Genomic DNA, 16,806 nt, shown 5'->3' with positions numbered 1-16,806 from the left:
AGAGCTTTTAAAAATCTCTCTTCAAATTGGCCAGTAGGAAAGTGGAGCCTGGCTTGAATGTTAGATTTGCCATGGGGAAAACAGACAGACTCCATAAGTACATAAGAAGAGCCTGGCTGGATCAGACCAGTGGACCATCTGGTCCAACATCCTGACTAACATGGTGGCCAACCTGTTCCTCTGGAGGGCCAACAACAGGGCAGAGAGGCTGAGACCTTCCCCTGATGTTGCTTCCTGGCTCTGAGATCCAGAGGCTTAGTGTCTCTGAACGTGGAGGTTCTTCTCAGTCACCATGGCTCCAGTAGGCAAATCCTCCATTAATCTTATCCCCCTTTAAAGCTGTTTATTCCTGTGGCCATCTCTACATCCTCTGGCTGCAAATGCTACATTTTAATCCCTCTCTGTTTAAAGAAGTATTTCCTTTTGTCTGTCCTGAATCTAGTGCCCACCAGCTTCATTTGACACACTTAAGTTCTAGTATTTTGGAAGAGGGAGAAAAAATCAACTGTTCAGAGTTTTAAATTCTTATTTCTGGCAGTTTAGGAAAGGAGGAAATAGTTTGCTTCGAAATCATGCTGAGGGGGAAGGAGGTGTTGCTGACCAACTGATTCTACCCCCCTCTAGCTGGCAGGAGTCTAGTGACACCTTTCCTCCAGTTCCTTGGATCAGATAATCCCCGTTAACAGCTGGGAAAGAACAAAGGTACCTTGGCGACTGGAGAGAGTCTTCAAAGGTCTGAGTCCAGTTGCTGCTCACTCAATAAATATAATGTATAATCAGGGATAAATAACCACAAAGTGAATGACTGACAAAGGGACAACAATATCTAACCACTTAAGACACTGATTGGCGAGAGAGAAAGTGTGTAAAGTGGTTATAATTATGTGGGGGAAGGAAGTCTTGGCATCATAGCGGAAAGCTTAACAAACATGCTAGTTCAGTATACTAAAAGAATGACAGGCCAATTCATTCTTAGCAATTACTAGAAGGGGACTGAAATTAAATATAATAGCTCTGGGAGATTTGCTGTTATGTAGATCAGTGCTGCGGCCACCTGTGTACAATTCTGGTTACCCCGTATGGAAGGATGTCATTCGTTGTGACCACCAAGAGCACCGTTTCAGGATTTTAATGCTGATATTGCAGCTAAGCTTTGGGTAATTCTGCATTGGTAGAGAAACGAACGGCATGTTAGCTATACACACGAAGTAGGCTTTATCATGTTGTGTCCTCTTCGGGTTGAGTGGTCACTAAATGCTTCACGTTCTGAGATAAAAGTGTGAAAATAAGTCCTCTGATTTTTGTCCAAGACTGTACAAGCCTAAGAATACTTTCCTGAGAGTACCCTATATACTTGCATATAAGCCGACCCGCGTATAAGCCGAGGCACCCAATTTTACCTCAAAATCTGGGAAAACTTATTGACTCGCATATAAGCTGAGGCACCCAATTTTACCTCAAAATCTGGGAAAACTTATTGACTCGCATATAAGACAAGGGTGGGAAATGCTCCATCATCACAGGCTCTCCCATCCAGCCCCCCCAAACAATTACAGAACAGTCAAGAGGATGAATAGCTGCTGGTTTTTGTACCCCGCTTTTCACCCATAGAAACCAAAATAATAGTTTGGAAGAAGTGATTAAGAAGAGGAAGAAGTGAAGGCAAAAGGGAAAAAAAGATCAGATTCCCTCAGTCAAACCGTTGATGTCCTACAAGCTGCCAGAGCAACAATTGGCTGGCTGGAGCAGGCTTTTATTATTGTATATTCCCGTGTATAAGCTGAGGAGGGCTTTTTAAGTGTGGAAAAAGCTGAAAAACTAGGCTTATACACGAGTATATAGGGTAAGTCCCATTGCTTGTTTCATTCTGGGCATAGTCTTTGAGCACATGTCAAACACATCCACTTTTCCTCCAAGCTCCCAGTGGATAGGCCATGCTTCCAGCCAAAGTAGAGATATTAGCCTTGAGAAATCAGTAACTGGACTTTGAATAAGGCAGCTTCATACATTCGATGTGGCTGCCATGCAACTGTTTTGGTTCTGCTTCCTGAGGCAGCCATTGTAGGTTTGGCTTCACCTTCTGTGGCAGCCATTTTGAAGTGGCTCTCACCATTGCCCCTCAAAACTGAAGTTGATTGCGGGCTCAAAAAGGTTAAGCGCTTCTCGTGGAAGTGATCCGGTTGCAAAACTGAATGTTCAAGGGAGATATAGTCGAGGTAATATCTGTGGTCTCCCCCTCTGCTTTATGACCCATAGTCTGTGCACTGCACAGAGGCATTTCTTGGCAAACTGTAGCAATGTTGTAAAATGCTGGGCTGATAGGCCCCTTAAAGAGACATTTGTGGTGGGAAGCTGGTAGTTCAGACAAGAGACGTCTTTATCCTGGAAGTTACTACAACATATAAATCTAAAAGTTTGAAAATTGCGGTCAAGATTAAGCTTTCCTGCTTATAATGGTGACCAGCAGTTTTGTTCTGGCTTCCCAACGGCAGAAATCTGTGTAAGCCTTCAAGGCCATGGTTTGCCGCTTCTCATTGAATGCTCTTTTGTTTTGGCCCAAAATACAGTCTTGCAAGCCTATTTCCCTTTCAGACTGGCTGCTTGTGTGAAGTGAGCAGTGTGTTGACCTCATTTGGCCTACGAGACTTGGTATCTTGCCATAAACCCTCATTTATCTGCCTATACATGTTTACTTCTGCAAACTGGATATGCTTTTTGAGTTTTGTGCTATGATCCTATCTTCTGGCCTCTCCCAGTGCTGTCTAGCTTCACATAGGTGGCCTGGGGAACTAATGATCCTTTTCCATTAATTGGGCTGGCATATTTGGTCCTAACCTCAACCGTACTTTGTTTATGAAATTTTGCCCTTTATTTAAACTGAGAAACCAGTGAACCAACTACTTAATTTTTTGATAGGTTTTTTTTTTACATTTTAGGGGTCTATAAAGTATAGATTGTTTGAATTTGATTTGTTTTCCTTTTAACACTTGTTTAGCGTAATTGTAAAATAACTACGCTGAGGCTTTTGTACTTTGGTCACATTATGAGAAGACGAGTCACTGGAAATAGCAAGAATGCTACAAAAGGTTAAGGGCCACAGGGAAAGAGGAAGACCCAATATGAGATGAGCTGATTTAATCCAGGAAGCCATGGTCCTCTGTTTGCAAGACCTGAACAAGGCTATGAGTAATAGGTTGTTTTTGGTGGTCGTTAATTTCTAGGTTTGTCAGAAGTCTCTCCACCTCTCCCTCCCTCCCCTTCTTGTGCTGAAAGTTTACCTGGGGAGTCTGTCATTACAAAGTAGAAGAACCACCTGAGATTACTGACCAGGGTCCCTTCTTCTCATGGCTGGTTTCGTGTTGTGAAATTTTATTTGGTTTGTGAATAACCTCTGCCTCTATGAGTTTTGTGGGGCTACACAGGAAACAACCTGCAACAAAATCCTCCAGTGCTTGGAATAGTACAGAGAGATCGTGAAATTAAACCCATAGGTTAACAGAGAACAGGCTTGCAGAGGATAATGAGAGCCAGTCTGGTGTAGCCATTAAGAGTGGTGGCCTCTAATCTGAAGAACTCGGTTTGATTCCCCACTCTTCCACGTGAATGATCTCGGGCCAGTCACGGTTCTCTCAGAGCTCACTCAACCTCACCTACCTCACAAGGCGTCTGTAGTGAGGCGAGGAAGGATCAGTGATTGTAAGCTGCTATGAGACTTGGGTAGTAAAAAGCAGGATGCAACCCCCACCCCACCCCCATCTCTTCTTCTTCTTCTTCTTCTTCTTCTTCTTCTTCTTCTTCTTCTTCTTCTTCTTCTTCTTCTTCTTCTTCTAACTCAGTTAAGCAACTGGTTTTTGTGTGATACAACCCTGTGGTTAGCGAAGTCTTCCTTTTCTGGTCCATCAAGTGGTGGACTCTTCCAGTGTGGTCGTCTTGCTTTAAGAAACAACCTCAACGTCACGGAACTAAGGCTTCAATCTGCAGCTTGGAAAAATACAGCTCCAGTAATACCAGTTGTACTAAATTAATCCCCCCACCCCCAACTTTCCAGTTAACATTTCACATATGTGCAAAGAAATAAGAACCCAGACTTGTATACTGTATTCTCTCTGTCCTGTCCTGCCCTTCCCTTCACAGACTCCACCTCTGCTGGGTTTTACCAATTAGTTCATGGGGGTGATGCATATTCTTAGGTTTAATGTTTACTGATGATTGCTTCACATTCATTCCTGTGGCAATGACAGTCTTGACTGCCTCTAGAGACTCTTCTTTTCAGCATTCTTCTGTGCTCATTCATTGTAGCGCTTAAAGAATAATTTAATCTCTTTGGCATCCCAGTACCAATTGGTTTGTGGCTACAATATTTTTTGAGGTAGAAATCCAGACATGGCATCTCCAAGCCAGAGGTGATGCCTAACCACAAACTGAAGTACAGTACATGAGTAACTCCTTAAGATGAAACTGGAGGTGATTAAATTACTGTGTTGAGAAAAGATGTGAAAAGGAGTAAAGTGTGTGTGTGTGTGTGTGTGTGTGTGAAGCTGCCTTTAGTGGACAGCTATCAAGGCCAAATAAATTAGGCAGCTTTCACCAGGGATGTTCTGAAAGCATTTCTGTGCCCAAGGTCACACCAATCCACAGCGGTTTCTCAGTAGAAAAGGCTTCCTCGGGAGGTGGTAGGTTCTCCATCTTTGGAATTTTTTAAATAGAGGCTGGATAGCCATCTGACGGAGAGGCTGATTCTGTGAAGGCTCAAGGGGGTGGCAGGTTACAGTGGATGAGTGATAGGGACTTGAGTGTCCTGCATAGTGCAGGGGGTTGGACTAGATGACCCATGAGGTCTCTACCAACGCTATTATTCTATGACTAGTAGTAGAGCCTGCTGAAACCAAAATTCAGCGGGCGCTAGGGGCCTGGGGAGCTTTCCCCCCTTCCCCAGGGCTTGGGGGGCTTTTTCCTTGCCCCCCCGATCTTGGAAAAAGCCCCCGAAGCCCTGGGGAAGGCGATCGGGCGGCCTGACGCATCGTAGGTGGTAGGACAACTGCGAGCCGCGCTGCGCGCGGCTCGCAGTTGCGGCTCGCAGTTGCATGGGGCTGGGAATCGGGGGGACCAGTCGGCAGGCGCTTCGCACCTGCTGATTGGTTCCTCCAATTTTCTGTCCAGAGGAAGGGTCCAATCCGGACCCTTCCTCATCCCGGACACATCCCGCCTCAGAACGTCTTACAGCTTTATTTAGTCCATGGCGCGGCGGTGTTAAGATTCTATGATTCACATTTGCATGTAACATTTTCATGCTCTAAAAATATACTGTGTTCACTGTTTTCAGGCACATAGGAAAGATTCTCGCTGTTTCCTGTATCTTTCCTCAAGTTTATCATGAGTCTTCAACCTTCTCCTATTAAATGTGCTCACCAGATCAGTTCTGACTATTGATTCAAGTGGACAGCCGTGTTGGTCTGAAGTCACACAAGAAAACTGGAGGCACACGAAAGCTCACACCTTGAATAAATCTTTGTTGGTCTTAAAGGTGCCATTGGACTCAAATTTGATAATCCTCGTGATTACCACTGAAAATACAGCAAGTACATTTGTGGACCCGTCAGCAATTTTTATCTACAAGGGCTCACAAGTACAGCTGTGCTTACGCAGTTACGGTGACCGGAATGAAAAATTCTCCCTGCCGGCACCCCTCCCCTCCTGTGACATGGCCGGTTCTCTGGAGTAATGTGTAAAACAGTTTCGAATCTAAGCACTAGATGTGCAATTCAGCAAGATAAAGTTCAGGAACCAGCGGGTGCGCATGAAGCCTGTGCACATTGGATTTTGCCCCATCCATATGCTGTTGCCGTGCCTGGATAGCTGCCATTGAAATAGGAAATGAAAGAGGCATGCCAGGTGTGTGGGAGGAGAAGGCATTTAATTGCTGCAAACATAAAACTGAAAATTGCACTGCTGTTTAGCCCAGAGAGTAGGGTTAGTTTATATTCTTGCATCAAGTACATTGAGATGTGTTTTTTATTTTTTTTAAACAAAGGTGTAAGCAAATAAGAAAATGGGGCATGCAAGAACATATGCTCCCTCTAACGCATGCAGCTCATTCTCTTGTGTAGAGGAGGCAATTTCTAAAGGGCATAATGGAGTGCTTTCTTCCCCATTTGTCACCGGCCTTCAGGCAGCTTGATTAGTGTTGAGCACAACAGAGCTAATCCCTGATAGAGTTGCAAGGGCCTTGGGTGTTGCTGGAGGGGAATGGGGACTTTTCAGGAGAAATTTCTCTTTCTCTCTCTCTCTCTTCTCTCTCTTCGCCAAAGGGGGAGGATGTGGGAGGAGACCTCAGCCTATGAAAGGAAAGGAGGCTTGGCTTTGTATTTCTCCCATCTGATTGAGGAAGCCATGTGAAAGCAAGCCCTGATGCAGCAGTCCTGGAGGAGGAAGCAGGAGAGAGTGATGGAGGGAGCTTGTCAAAAGCAATCCTATTTGGTCATGGATTTCTTCAAGCCCTGAACAGAGAGAAGACCTACAGAACTGGGGATAGGCAACCTTACTCCCTGATGCTTTGTCCACCAGCAAGGCTTTCCACAAATCCAGTGCCTATATCCAACAGCTGCTACAGACTTCATAAAATGTGGCACGTAGGGCTGAAGTGTAGAACAAATTTCACTTTAATACCGTGATCATCTAGACCAGGGGTAGTCAACCTGTGGTCCTCCAGATGTTCATGGACTACAATTCTCATGAGCCTCTGCCAGCGTTTGCTGGTCTAGGCTAGCCTCATTTTGTCAGAAGCTAAGTAGGACTGGCCCTGATTCCTCCTTGGATGGGAGGCCACAGAAAGTCAGGGTTGCAAACCAGCTATGAACGTCTCTTGCTTCGAAAACCCCACAAGGTCCCCACAACTCAGCTGTGACTAAATGGCACACGCCTGAAAAGCTCCTCTCAGTAGAACAGATCTCAAAATGACTTGCAGTACTAGGCTTTCATTTTCTGCTTTTGCTTGCCAAGGCCAGTGATTTCTCTTGGGAAAGGGGAGACAAGTGAGCACCATCCAGAATTGCAAATACATTGGTGGGGCTTCCATGGGGGAAACAGTGCCACATGCAGAAACTGGGGGGTGGGGGGGTGGGAGACTTTTTTGCAGTTTATTGCGTGGTTCATGATTTCCCAAGGGCTCAAGTTGCATGGAAGCATGCTATTGAAAATTATTTGGGTGAGGTGAGAATTACTGAAACATAGTTTCAATTTTGTTTATTTTTTAAAAAATTGTACAGTTCACTGCTTTTAAAAGGAACCTCTGCCTGGATCTTATGCTGTTTTTTTTTTTGTGTCCTTGGACAAAAATTGTTTACGATCAAGTTTGCTTTGCTAGCTGTGCAAATGCAGGCAAATTTGTGGATGCAGATGCTAAACTTCACTTTCTGTTTGAGACACATCATCTAATTTGGTTCTGTTTCTGGAATACATTCCCTTGGTTTTGCTGAGTTGAAATGAGCAAAGACAGTAAATTTCAGTTGCTTTACTGTCTGAGCTTTGCTGTTCTCAGAAAATCTCCTGGGGGAATGGGCATTCTCTGTTACAACTCCCAACTTTGTGTAATGACCTGCCTGAGGGGATCCACAGATATACCCAGGAGGCAATTTTTTAAAAAGGGTTAGAACTGTGTTATTTGTAAGGGATAATAGGATTGTAGGTAGCTTGGTGTAGTGGTTAGGATTGTGGGCTTCCTCTCCCTTCCCATCACCTCCATGAGGCCAGCTGGGTGAACTTGGGCTCCACATAGAACTGAAAAAGCTGTTCTGACGAATCAGTGATATCAGGGCTCTCTCAGCCTCACCTTCCTCACAGGGTGTCTGTTGTGGGGAGAGGAAGGGAAGGTGACTGTAAGCCACTTTGAGATTCCTTCGGGTAGAGAAAAGCGGCATATAAGAACCAACTCTTCTTCTTCTAGCCTATTTCAGTGTTTTGATGCTATCACCTTGCTTTCTGACTTTATAATGCACATTCTTCATTTTTGTATGTCATGCCTTAGGCAATTTTTTGTTTGTAACCCTAGTTCTGTAACGTCGTTTGGATGTGTTTTGCCATCTGAATGAGGAATGCCAGTCCCCAGATGGACCTGGGGATCCCATGGAATTATAGCTCACCTCCAGGCAACAGAGAGCAGTTCTCCTAGAGAAAATGGTTGCTTTATACTCCGCTGAGGAACCTCCCCACCTCAGAGCCTGCCTACTGCTGGCTGCACCCTCAAAGACGCCTGATACTTCCCAGTGCAGAGTTAGCAACCTGTATGAATTATTTTTTAATGTTTTGTAAATCTGTGTTGAGTGACGGCGAGAAAGGAAGTCTGTAAGTGAAGTAAATAAATAAATGGTCAAAGGTGAAAGATGATATATTTGTTTATGGTTGGAACCCCTAGGGTGGGAGGTGGGGTTGAAACATAGAGGGAAAGACATGACATGATATAGTATCATCCCTTCTGTGTGGAGAACATAGAGACTAAGGAAATTCCTAGAGTGTCATGCAGTGAAGTGATGTTTACCCTGCTGCTCCATTTGGTATGGGTGAGGGTCAAGGAGCATAACTGATATCTGTTCAAGTATATGGCTCAGATATACTCAGATATGAGGAAAGGTTGAGGGAGCTTGGCCTCTTTAGCCTGTAGAGAAGATTACTAAGAAATTATATAGCGATCTTCAAGTACTTGAAGGGCTGTCATAGAGAAGATGGAGCACAGTTATTTTCTGTTGCCCCAGAGGGTAGGACCAGAATCAAGGGGATGAAATTAATTCAGAAGAATTTTCAGCTAAAATTCCAGAAGAAGTTCCTGATAGTTAAAGTGGTTCCTTAATGGAACAGGCTTCCTTGAGAGGTGGTGGGTTCTCCCTCCTTGGTCATTTTTAAACAGAGGCTTAGATAGCCACCTGACAGAAATGCTGATTCTGTGAATTTAGTCGGATTGTAAGTGGGTGGGCAGGAAGGGTTGTGTCCATGCTTGGCTCTTGTGGCCCTTCCTTGCATGCCCAGGGAAATAGCCATCACCACTTTGGGGTCGGGAGGTGAATTTCCTCCAGGCCAGACTGTCTAGGGAATCTGGAATTTTTTTTGTGGGGGGCATAATCTGGGCATGGAATTGGGGTCATGTGAATGAGCAGGTAGTTGTGAGTTTCCTGCATTCTGCAGGGGGCGGGAGTAGATGGCTCTGGAGATCCTATCTGGCTCTACTTCTGTGATTCTAGATCTTATGTATCATGGGTAGAACAAAGATTTTTCCCATAGAGGATTCTTGGGATCAGCATTGGATGCAGCACTGGGGAAAGAGGGGTGGAATCTGTGAAAATGGCTATCTAGCTAGGTTTACCAAGTTCCTGACAGGGATGGAGGTTCCTTGGTTACTATTTCTATGGCTTACCAAACTCCCACCAGGGGTGGGGGTCATCCTTGGCTCCCATTTCCCTCTCACCCTTCCAGCAGCTAGTGAGTAGGAAAAAAAGTCCATTGGATGGCAGCATGATATCCCATGTAGGGAAAACCTGGACATGTTAGTTCCATTTGAAGAATCATGGGGAATTCCGTGGTCTCCTCCGCATGTCCCCACCTTCCTGGATTCTTGACTGGTAACTCTACCTCCAACTTGTACATGAGCAAAGCAAGGATGAATATGATCCTCCTCCTTTAGCCATAGCTTCAAATCCTGCATCCCATTCCAGTCCCCAAGGACATCTTTCTCTTCAGGAATATGTAGAGCTTCAGAGGTTTTAATCCAGTAACAATTTGGAGGGGGCAGGGATCTCTTCTTTAAATGTTGTAAACCCAGCGATGGCAGGGGCTTATGGGAATTGTAGTCCATGGACATCTGGAGAGCCGCAGTTTGACTACCCCTGATCTAAATCTACCCAATCTAAATTCAATATAAAGAATCTGTTTTTGCCATTTCAGCATTTCATGGAGCTTTTAACATTAATTTTTAAAAGGGAATTATTGAAACTTTTTAGCATTGTGGCAAATGTTTACAGCAATTATCCCCCTGAGTTTTAATGGGTTTGTTGCTAGTTCAATCTACAAGTTTAATTGCTAATCTAGTGCTTGGGATCTGACATGTTCATAATCTTAATTTTTTTACAATGAAATGGGATTGTTCTGGTTGTTCATTTAGTTTAGTTGTAGAATTATGGTTGGTTTTACAGTAGACCTGGCCTTCCCTAAAGTGAGCAGGGTTGAATTAAAAAAATTATATACCTTTGGATTGGATTAATGAGATTGCCAGCACTCTCTAATCGCTTTGGTATCCATTTATCTTTCTAATCTTCCACAGATAAAGCAGCTGATCTCTTTCTTGCTTTCCAGGCAGCTGAGCTTTCTAGGAATGGCAGGAAAGATTTTAGTTGTTTTCAAGTTATCACTTACACTGATGACTTCAGCTCTCTATAGCTAATGGGTCCTTTTGTATCGGAACTATCCTTTTTTAATTATATGGAATTATTATATTTATATATGCCGCCCTCCCCAAAGGAATAGATGCAAGACTCTGCCTTTGATTTTATTGGCTCCTTTTCTGAGAAAATCAACATGCTACGTTTCTTTTTGAAAGTGTTTCTGTTTGATCTCACAATTTGGTTCTTGTGATTTATGAGCATCCAATTCTGCTCACAAGGTTTACTGAAGCTTAAAAAGGTACTAGGTAAAACACAATGGAAGGAGCTTGTAGAATGATAATGAGAATCTGAATGATTTTTATTTTATTGATTTAATTGATTTATTTTTATACCGCCCTCTCAGAGAGCCAGCTCAGGTTGGTGTAGAACATTTTATATAGGAATGCAATATACATTAAGATAGGATTTAAAAATTAGTTCAAAATAATTAAGACAGTCAATTAAAATGTCATCAGCAACAACCCATTTTCAGACTATCTAATGATGTTCTCCCAAAGGCCAGGCAACATTCTGGGATTTCTTATGGTAATAAATATAAATAAGTTATAAGTAAGTAGGTAGGTATGAGTCTCTTGTGGCGCAGAGTGGTAAGGCAGCGATATGCTATCTGGAGCTGTCTTCCCATGAGGTTGGGAGTTCGATCCCAGCAGCCGGCTCAAGGTTGACTCAGCCTTCCATCCTTCCGAGGTCGGTAAAATGAGTACCCAGCTTGCTGGGGGGTAAAACGGTAATGACTGGGGAAGGCACTGGCAAACCACCCCGTATTGAGTCTGCCATGAAAACGCTGGAGGGCGTCACCCCAAGGGTCAGACATGACTCAGTGCTTGCACAGGGGATACCTTTACCTTTACTTTACCTAAGTAGGTAGGTGGGGCCTGTTAGATGTTAACTTTGGCCCCAACCAAAGACTTGGCAAAAGCGCTCCATTTTGCAGCCCCCGTGGAACTGTGCCAGCTCCAACAAGGGCCAGATTTCTTCTGGGAGCTCATTTTATCAGTCACAGGCCAGGTCAGAGAATGTCCTGTCCCTTGTTGAGACCAGATGTACCTCCTTGGAGCCCAGGGACTACCAAGTGCTCTTTGGTGTGGTATAGATAGAAAGGCGGTCTCTCAGACACACAGGACCTGGACCGTGGGTGGCCTTATGGGTAAGTACCAGTATCTTAGACTTGATCCAGAATTCAGCTGGGAGCTAGTGCAGCTTTGGAGCACAGGTTGGATGTATGTCCTCCGAGGTGTCCCATAAGGACCTTGGCTGCTGCATTCTGGACCATTTGCAATTTCTGGAGCAAGGATAAGGGTAGGCTCATGTAGAGCCAGTCTAAACTGTGGCTAGGTGTTCAGAGTCAACTAGGGCGCTAATGGTTTGGCTTGGCAAAAGTGGAAAAATGCTAGTCGTGCTATTCTTGAGACCTGCGTCTCTATAGATATGGAGTCAAAGATCACACCCAGATTTTTGGCTGAGGTGGCAAGCAACAGTTGGACCAAGTCCAGATAGAGTAGGCATGATTCCTCACTTGGTCCTTTGTTACCCAGCCAGAGGACCCGTGTCTTTGAAGGGTTGAGTTTCAGACAACTCTGCATGAACCATCCTGGCATTGCTTCTAGGAATCTGGCAAAGTTGTCTGGGGGTATCTCCCGGTGGCTGTCCATCTGGGGTTAAAGTGTCATCTGTGTATTGATGGACCAGCTGGGCAAGAGGGTGCATAAAGTTATAAAACAATGCTGGGGATAGAATCACATCTTGTGGCACCCCACCGTGGAGGTGACATTGTCACAACAGAACATCTATTGGAGGACCATTCCCCATATTCTGGCATTGTCTGCGAGACAGTGAGCTAAAAGATGGTGGTCAGCTATGTTGAATGTTGCCATGCAATCTAGTAACATGAGCAGTACTGCCCCACTCCAGTTCAGCTGTCTCTGGAAGTCATCCATCAGAGTGACCAGTGCTGTTTCCACCCTACAACCAGGCCAGAAGCCAGACTGAGATGGATCCAAGACTGAACCTTCATCTTGGTATGCTAGTGATGGGTCCGTGGTGGCCCTTTCAGCCCCCTCCCCCAGAAATGCTAGATGCGAAATGGGGAGGTAGTTGGCTGAGTCTCACGGATCCTGGAATTTTTTTTCTGGTGCAGGTGGACCACTGTCTCCTCCAGCCCTTCCGGAAATTCTCCTTTTGAAAGGGAGAGGTTGATGATCTCTTAGAGAGGGTCTCGTATCCTCTCATTGCTCATTTTAAGAGGGGCTTGTGGGGTTGGCTCTGGCCACCAGGGAAATCCAGGACCATGATGTAGAGGCAGGAAGTGCCTCTGAACGCCTGTTGCCTTGAACACCCTGTGGTGTCCACATAAGTCAGCTGGGACTTGAAAACACTTCCCATCACCAGTACTACTATTCATCCTGTATCCATTGCCTACTAACTAAACCGAGGCTGGATAACCATCTTACGGAGATGCTGCTTCTGTGAAGACTCAAGGGGGTGGCAGGTAACAGTGGATGAGCGATAGGGATGTGAGTTTCCTGCATGGTGCAGGGGGTTGGACTAGATGACCCAGGAGGTCCCTTCCAACTCTATGATTTTATGATTTTATTTATCACCTACTAAACTAACTAGATGCCCCTAAGTTCTAGTTTTATAGGTGAGGAGAAAAAAGTCCCCTCCCACATCCACCTCCTGCGTAGTTTTTAAAATCTTTATCATGTCTCCTCTTAACTATATTTTTTCTAAGTTGAACATCCAGGGACGCTTTACAGAAAAAGTGATTGTAAAACCAATCTAGGAGTGGCAAGAAAATAACTGCGGATCGTTTTAATGAGAAAACCTTTTGAGAACTATTAACTTTCTGTTGCTGAGGAGTTGAAAGATTTGAAACAGCTGAGGTCCCACAAAGGAAGCAATTTTCCGCAGTGCTTTCATCCTGCGAGTTGATTTACCCCTGTAACTTTTTAACCAGGACTGAGTTCTGTGTTTTCCCTTCACCTTCTTGCTTGTGCACTGTGGCATACGCTGCAGTACAAAAACAGGCATGCCTCCGGGGAGGTTGGGCGGTCGGTTTTTGTGACGCTCTCAAGCTGCATACTGATTAGAATTCCTCCCATCTGTCCGAGAGACCTTGCAGCTGAGAAGTATGGGGACCTGTGAAATGTGATTTCATAACTGTGCAATTGATTCCTTGTACACACAGCAGTGTCAGATTGATCCGTGTGCCTGACAACCATGTTGTCCAATCTAGGTAAGGCAAGAATTTCAGTCTTCATTTTGCTGGATGTTTTAGCCTGCTTTGCCAAAGTTGGCTGTATTGAAACTCTTTCTGTTCGTGTTTTTCCAGAGTTTCTGAATTTCTCAAAGTAAACGAAAAGTGTCATATTGAGACTACCTTAGAAATTCCTAAACGTTACCAGCTTTTTGGAGCTTGCATAATGCTTCTGGAATGTTACAGCCTTTGTCTTGTTTTTGTTTTGAAACTGTTCGTGTTAGTTTGGAGAGCTGGTTCATGCAAAAATACTGCAATGTTACTTTGGGCTCTCCGAGGGCATTTCTTTCATTGCTTTAATAGCCTAAGAAGTTTGTTTTCTGAGCAGTCAAGTTGATTGATATGTTAAGTGATTTCTCTTTCCGGTTAAACTGGCAGTGTGGGTTTTCTCTGTTTACTTTCCTAATCCCAGTTTTGATAAATCATTAGTGATAGTTCTAAGAATTCTGTTTAATGGAGGTCTCTTTTCTGTTAGCTGTATTTTTTGGAGTGGCCTAAAGCAAGCTTTGTCATGTTAATGTGTAGTATACCAACAACATTGTGTATTTTCCTGAATTGTGCAGCAGGTTGGACTAGGTGACCCTGGAGGTCCTTTCCAACCCTGTGATTCTATTCTATAACCCTATCACTTTTTAAAGGTAAAGGTATCCCCTGTGCAATCACCGGGTCATGTCTGACCCTTGGGGTGATGCCCTCCAGCGTTTTCATGGCAGACTCAGTACAGGGTGGTTTGCCAGTGCCTTCCCCAGTCATTACCGTTTTTTTAAACTTTATAAAGTCACTTTTTAACTTTATGCAATGGATCAGTGGAAAAGGAACCCCCCCCCCAAAAAAAAACTAATGAAAAAGCATTTCTCAACTTTTAAGGTGGTTTAACAAAATGCCTTCTCCAGCATCTGTATTCATGCCATAAAGTAAAAATGTTAGTTGTATTACAGTGCTGCATGTATTCATACATTAATTGTAGCTCCCTGTCTATTCATACATAGATTGAAAACTAGGCAAATAACTTTGAGTACAGAGCTGCATATTATGAATTTTTTAGAAGATTGCATGTCTCTGTTTGTCTCTTTGTTGTGAGTTCTTGCATTGTGCAGGGGGTTGGACTAGATGACCCTGGAGGTGCCTTCCAACTCTTTGATTCTATAAGTCTATGATACATGCATGGGTGAGTAGATAACCCTAGGGCAAATAAAGTTCAGTTTAGGTCAGTGTATGGTGATGCAGAGTGCTAACAAATATATGCAGATGGGATCTGAACTGGAAGAGACAAGGGGGGGGAAAGATTTTAGGGCTGCACTGGATAGCCCAGTTGAAAACACTGTGTGGCAGCAATGAAAAAAGCTAACCATGCTGGAGATTATTAGGAAAAGAACTATATTGTAGGTGACAAGCAATATTGTGATGTTCTTGTATAGAACAATGGTGCAACCTCATTTAGAATATTATGTTCTCTTTAAATCCCCACATATCCAAGCAGATGTGGCAGAGCAGAAAAGCAACTAAGATGAAGGGGTTGGATAATTTTTCCTGTGAGGAAAGGTTGGAGAGTCTGAGGCTGTTAAATTTAGAAAAATGGCAGCTAAGGGGAGACGGCATAGTGGTGCGTGAGATGGAGAAAAGTACGCCTATTAGACATTTTCTTCATCTAATATTAGAACTTGGATTCAAGTAGGTAGCTGTGTTGATCTGAAGTAGCACAACAAAAATTGAGTCCAATAGGACCTTTAAGACCAACAAAGATTTATTCAAGGTGTGAGCTTTTGAGTGCATGCCCTCAAGTTTGCTGCCATTGCTCTAAATTAGGTTGTATGAAATGTAACATCATTGTTTGAATAAATTTGATATGTTCACACTTTTGTTGGCTCTGATCTCCCAAGTCATTGGAGCTTCCTGTTTTGCTAACTTACTCTATACATGCTGTCGTCTGGATGCAGCTTCTACAGGAGCAGCATGACCTAACTGGTCCTGGATGTACACTTCATTAATCTGACTTCAAGTTGGTGGCTGCTCTTGCTTCTAGAACTACATGCCCTTGGAGGAACCAACCATCTCTGTTGCTATTTGAATTCTGTGCATCCAGGCTCTGAGAACAAGTCATCCAGCTGTGTGTCTGCATGAGAAGTGAACAATTAAAGTCTGATTTGATGTGGGATGTTTGCCCACCCCAGTGGGGTGAAGGACACAGCTAGGATGATAAAGAACGACAGATGGCAGTTTACTCAATGAGGTGCTTTACTTTAGGCTCATGGAAACCATTAGTTATTACATGGATTTTTTTTGTGTGTGTGTGGCCAGCTAACAGTTCTCTTTGTGTCCTTGTATACTTTGGAATACAATGTGGGAATTATTGACCGAAGAAGAAACCAATTAGTTTGCGTTGATTTAAAAACCGCTTTGTGCTATAACCATAACACTGGAGTTCTGAATTCTCTAAATCAGGGGTAGTCAAACTGCGGCCCTCCAGATGTCCATGGACTACAATTCCCAGGAGCCCCTGCCAGCATTTGCTGGCAGGGGCTCCTGGGAATTGTAGTCCATGGACATCTGGAGGGCCGCAGTTTGACTACCCCTGCTCTAAATAAAATGGGCAACTCAGGGACTGACAAATGTGATAGCGTTGATATGAGCCAGAAAGATGGCTGCCGAGATGAAACACATGGGCCTGCCTCTGAAAAACAGCTTACAAAATCTGGAATCGGCTCAGCTATGGTGGAAGGGGAAGAAGATATTGATTAGAACAGTGGTTCTCAACCTTCCCAATGTCACGACCCTTTAATACAGTTCCTTATGTTGTGGTGATCCTCAACCACAAAATTATGCAAGTGTTTTTTTCACAGAAATTAAACCAAAACTGACCAATGGCGTGAAGATCCATTGTTCATGGTTGTAGATAAATTGGTTTTTTTCCTGGGGTTTCTCAGTTCAGTTTGGTGTAGTGGTTAGGAGTGCGGACTTCCAATCTGGCATGCCAGGTTCGATTCTGCCCTCCCCCACATGCAACCAGCTGGGTGACCTTGGGCTCGCCACGACACTGATAAAACTGTTCTGACCGGGCAGTGATATCAGGGCTCTCTCAGCCTCACCCACCCCACAGGGTGTCTGTTTTGGGGAGAGGAAAGA

The 16,806-nt window shown here is 44.1% G+C and overlaps 2 protein-coding genes across 3 annotated transcripts in view; both read left to right on the top strand.

Annotated features, from left to right (window-relative positions):
• Positions 1-16,806, top strand: part of FGD4 (FYVE, RhoGEF and PH domain containing 4) — a 137,064-nt gene that overhangs the window by 54,785 nt on the left and 65,473 nt on the right. The window contains exon 1 of one of the 2 annotated variants that reach the window (XM_077339931.1): positions 13,311-13,662. The exons of the other annotated variant lie outside the window; for it this stretch is intronic. Within the exon in view, the coding sequence (XP_077196046.1) occupies positions 13,647-13,662 (16 nt within the window). The 5' untranslated portion in view covers positions 13,311-13,646. Of the gene's footprint in view, positions 1-13,310; positions 13,663-16,806 lie in introns of those variants that run through there. 2 annotated transcript variants of the gene reach the window in all.
• Positions 1-16,806, top strand: part of BICD1 (BICD cargo adaptor 1) — a 194,597-nt gene that overhangs the window by 167,273 nt on the left and 10,518 nt on the right. The gene's annotated exons all lie outside the window — the stretch shown is intronic.

The sequence above is a fragment of the Paroedura picta genome, chromosome 5, assembly GCF_049243985.1.
Source record: "Paroedura picta isolate Pp20150507F chromosome 5, Ppicta_v3.0, whole genome shotgun sequence".
NCBI classification, from domain to species: Eukaryota; Metazoa; Chordata; class Lepidosauria; order Squamata; family Gekkonidae; genus Paroedura; species Paroedura picta.
The sequence above is the reverse complement of the archived record's forward strand: the minus strand, read 5'-3'. Positions and strand labels throughout refer to the sequence as shown.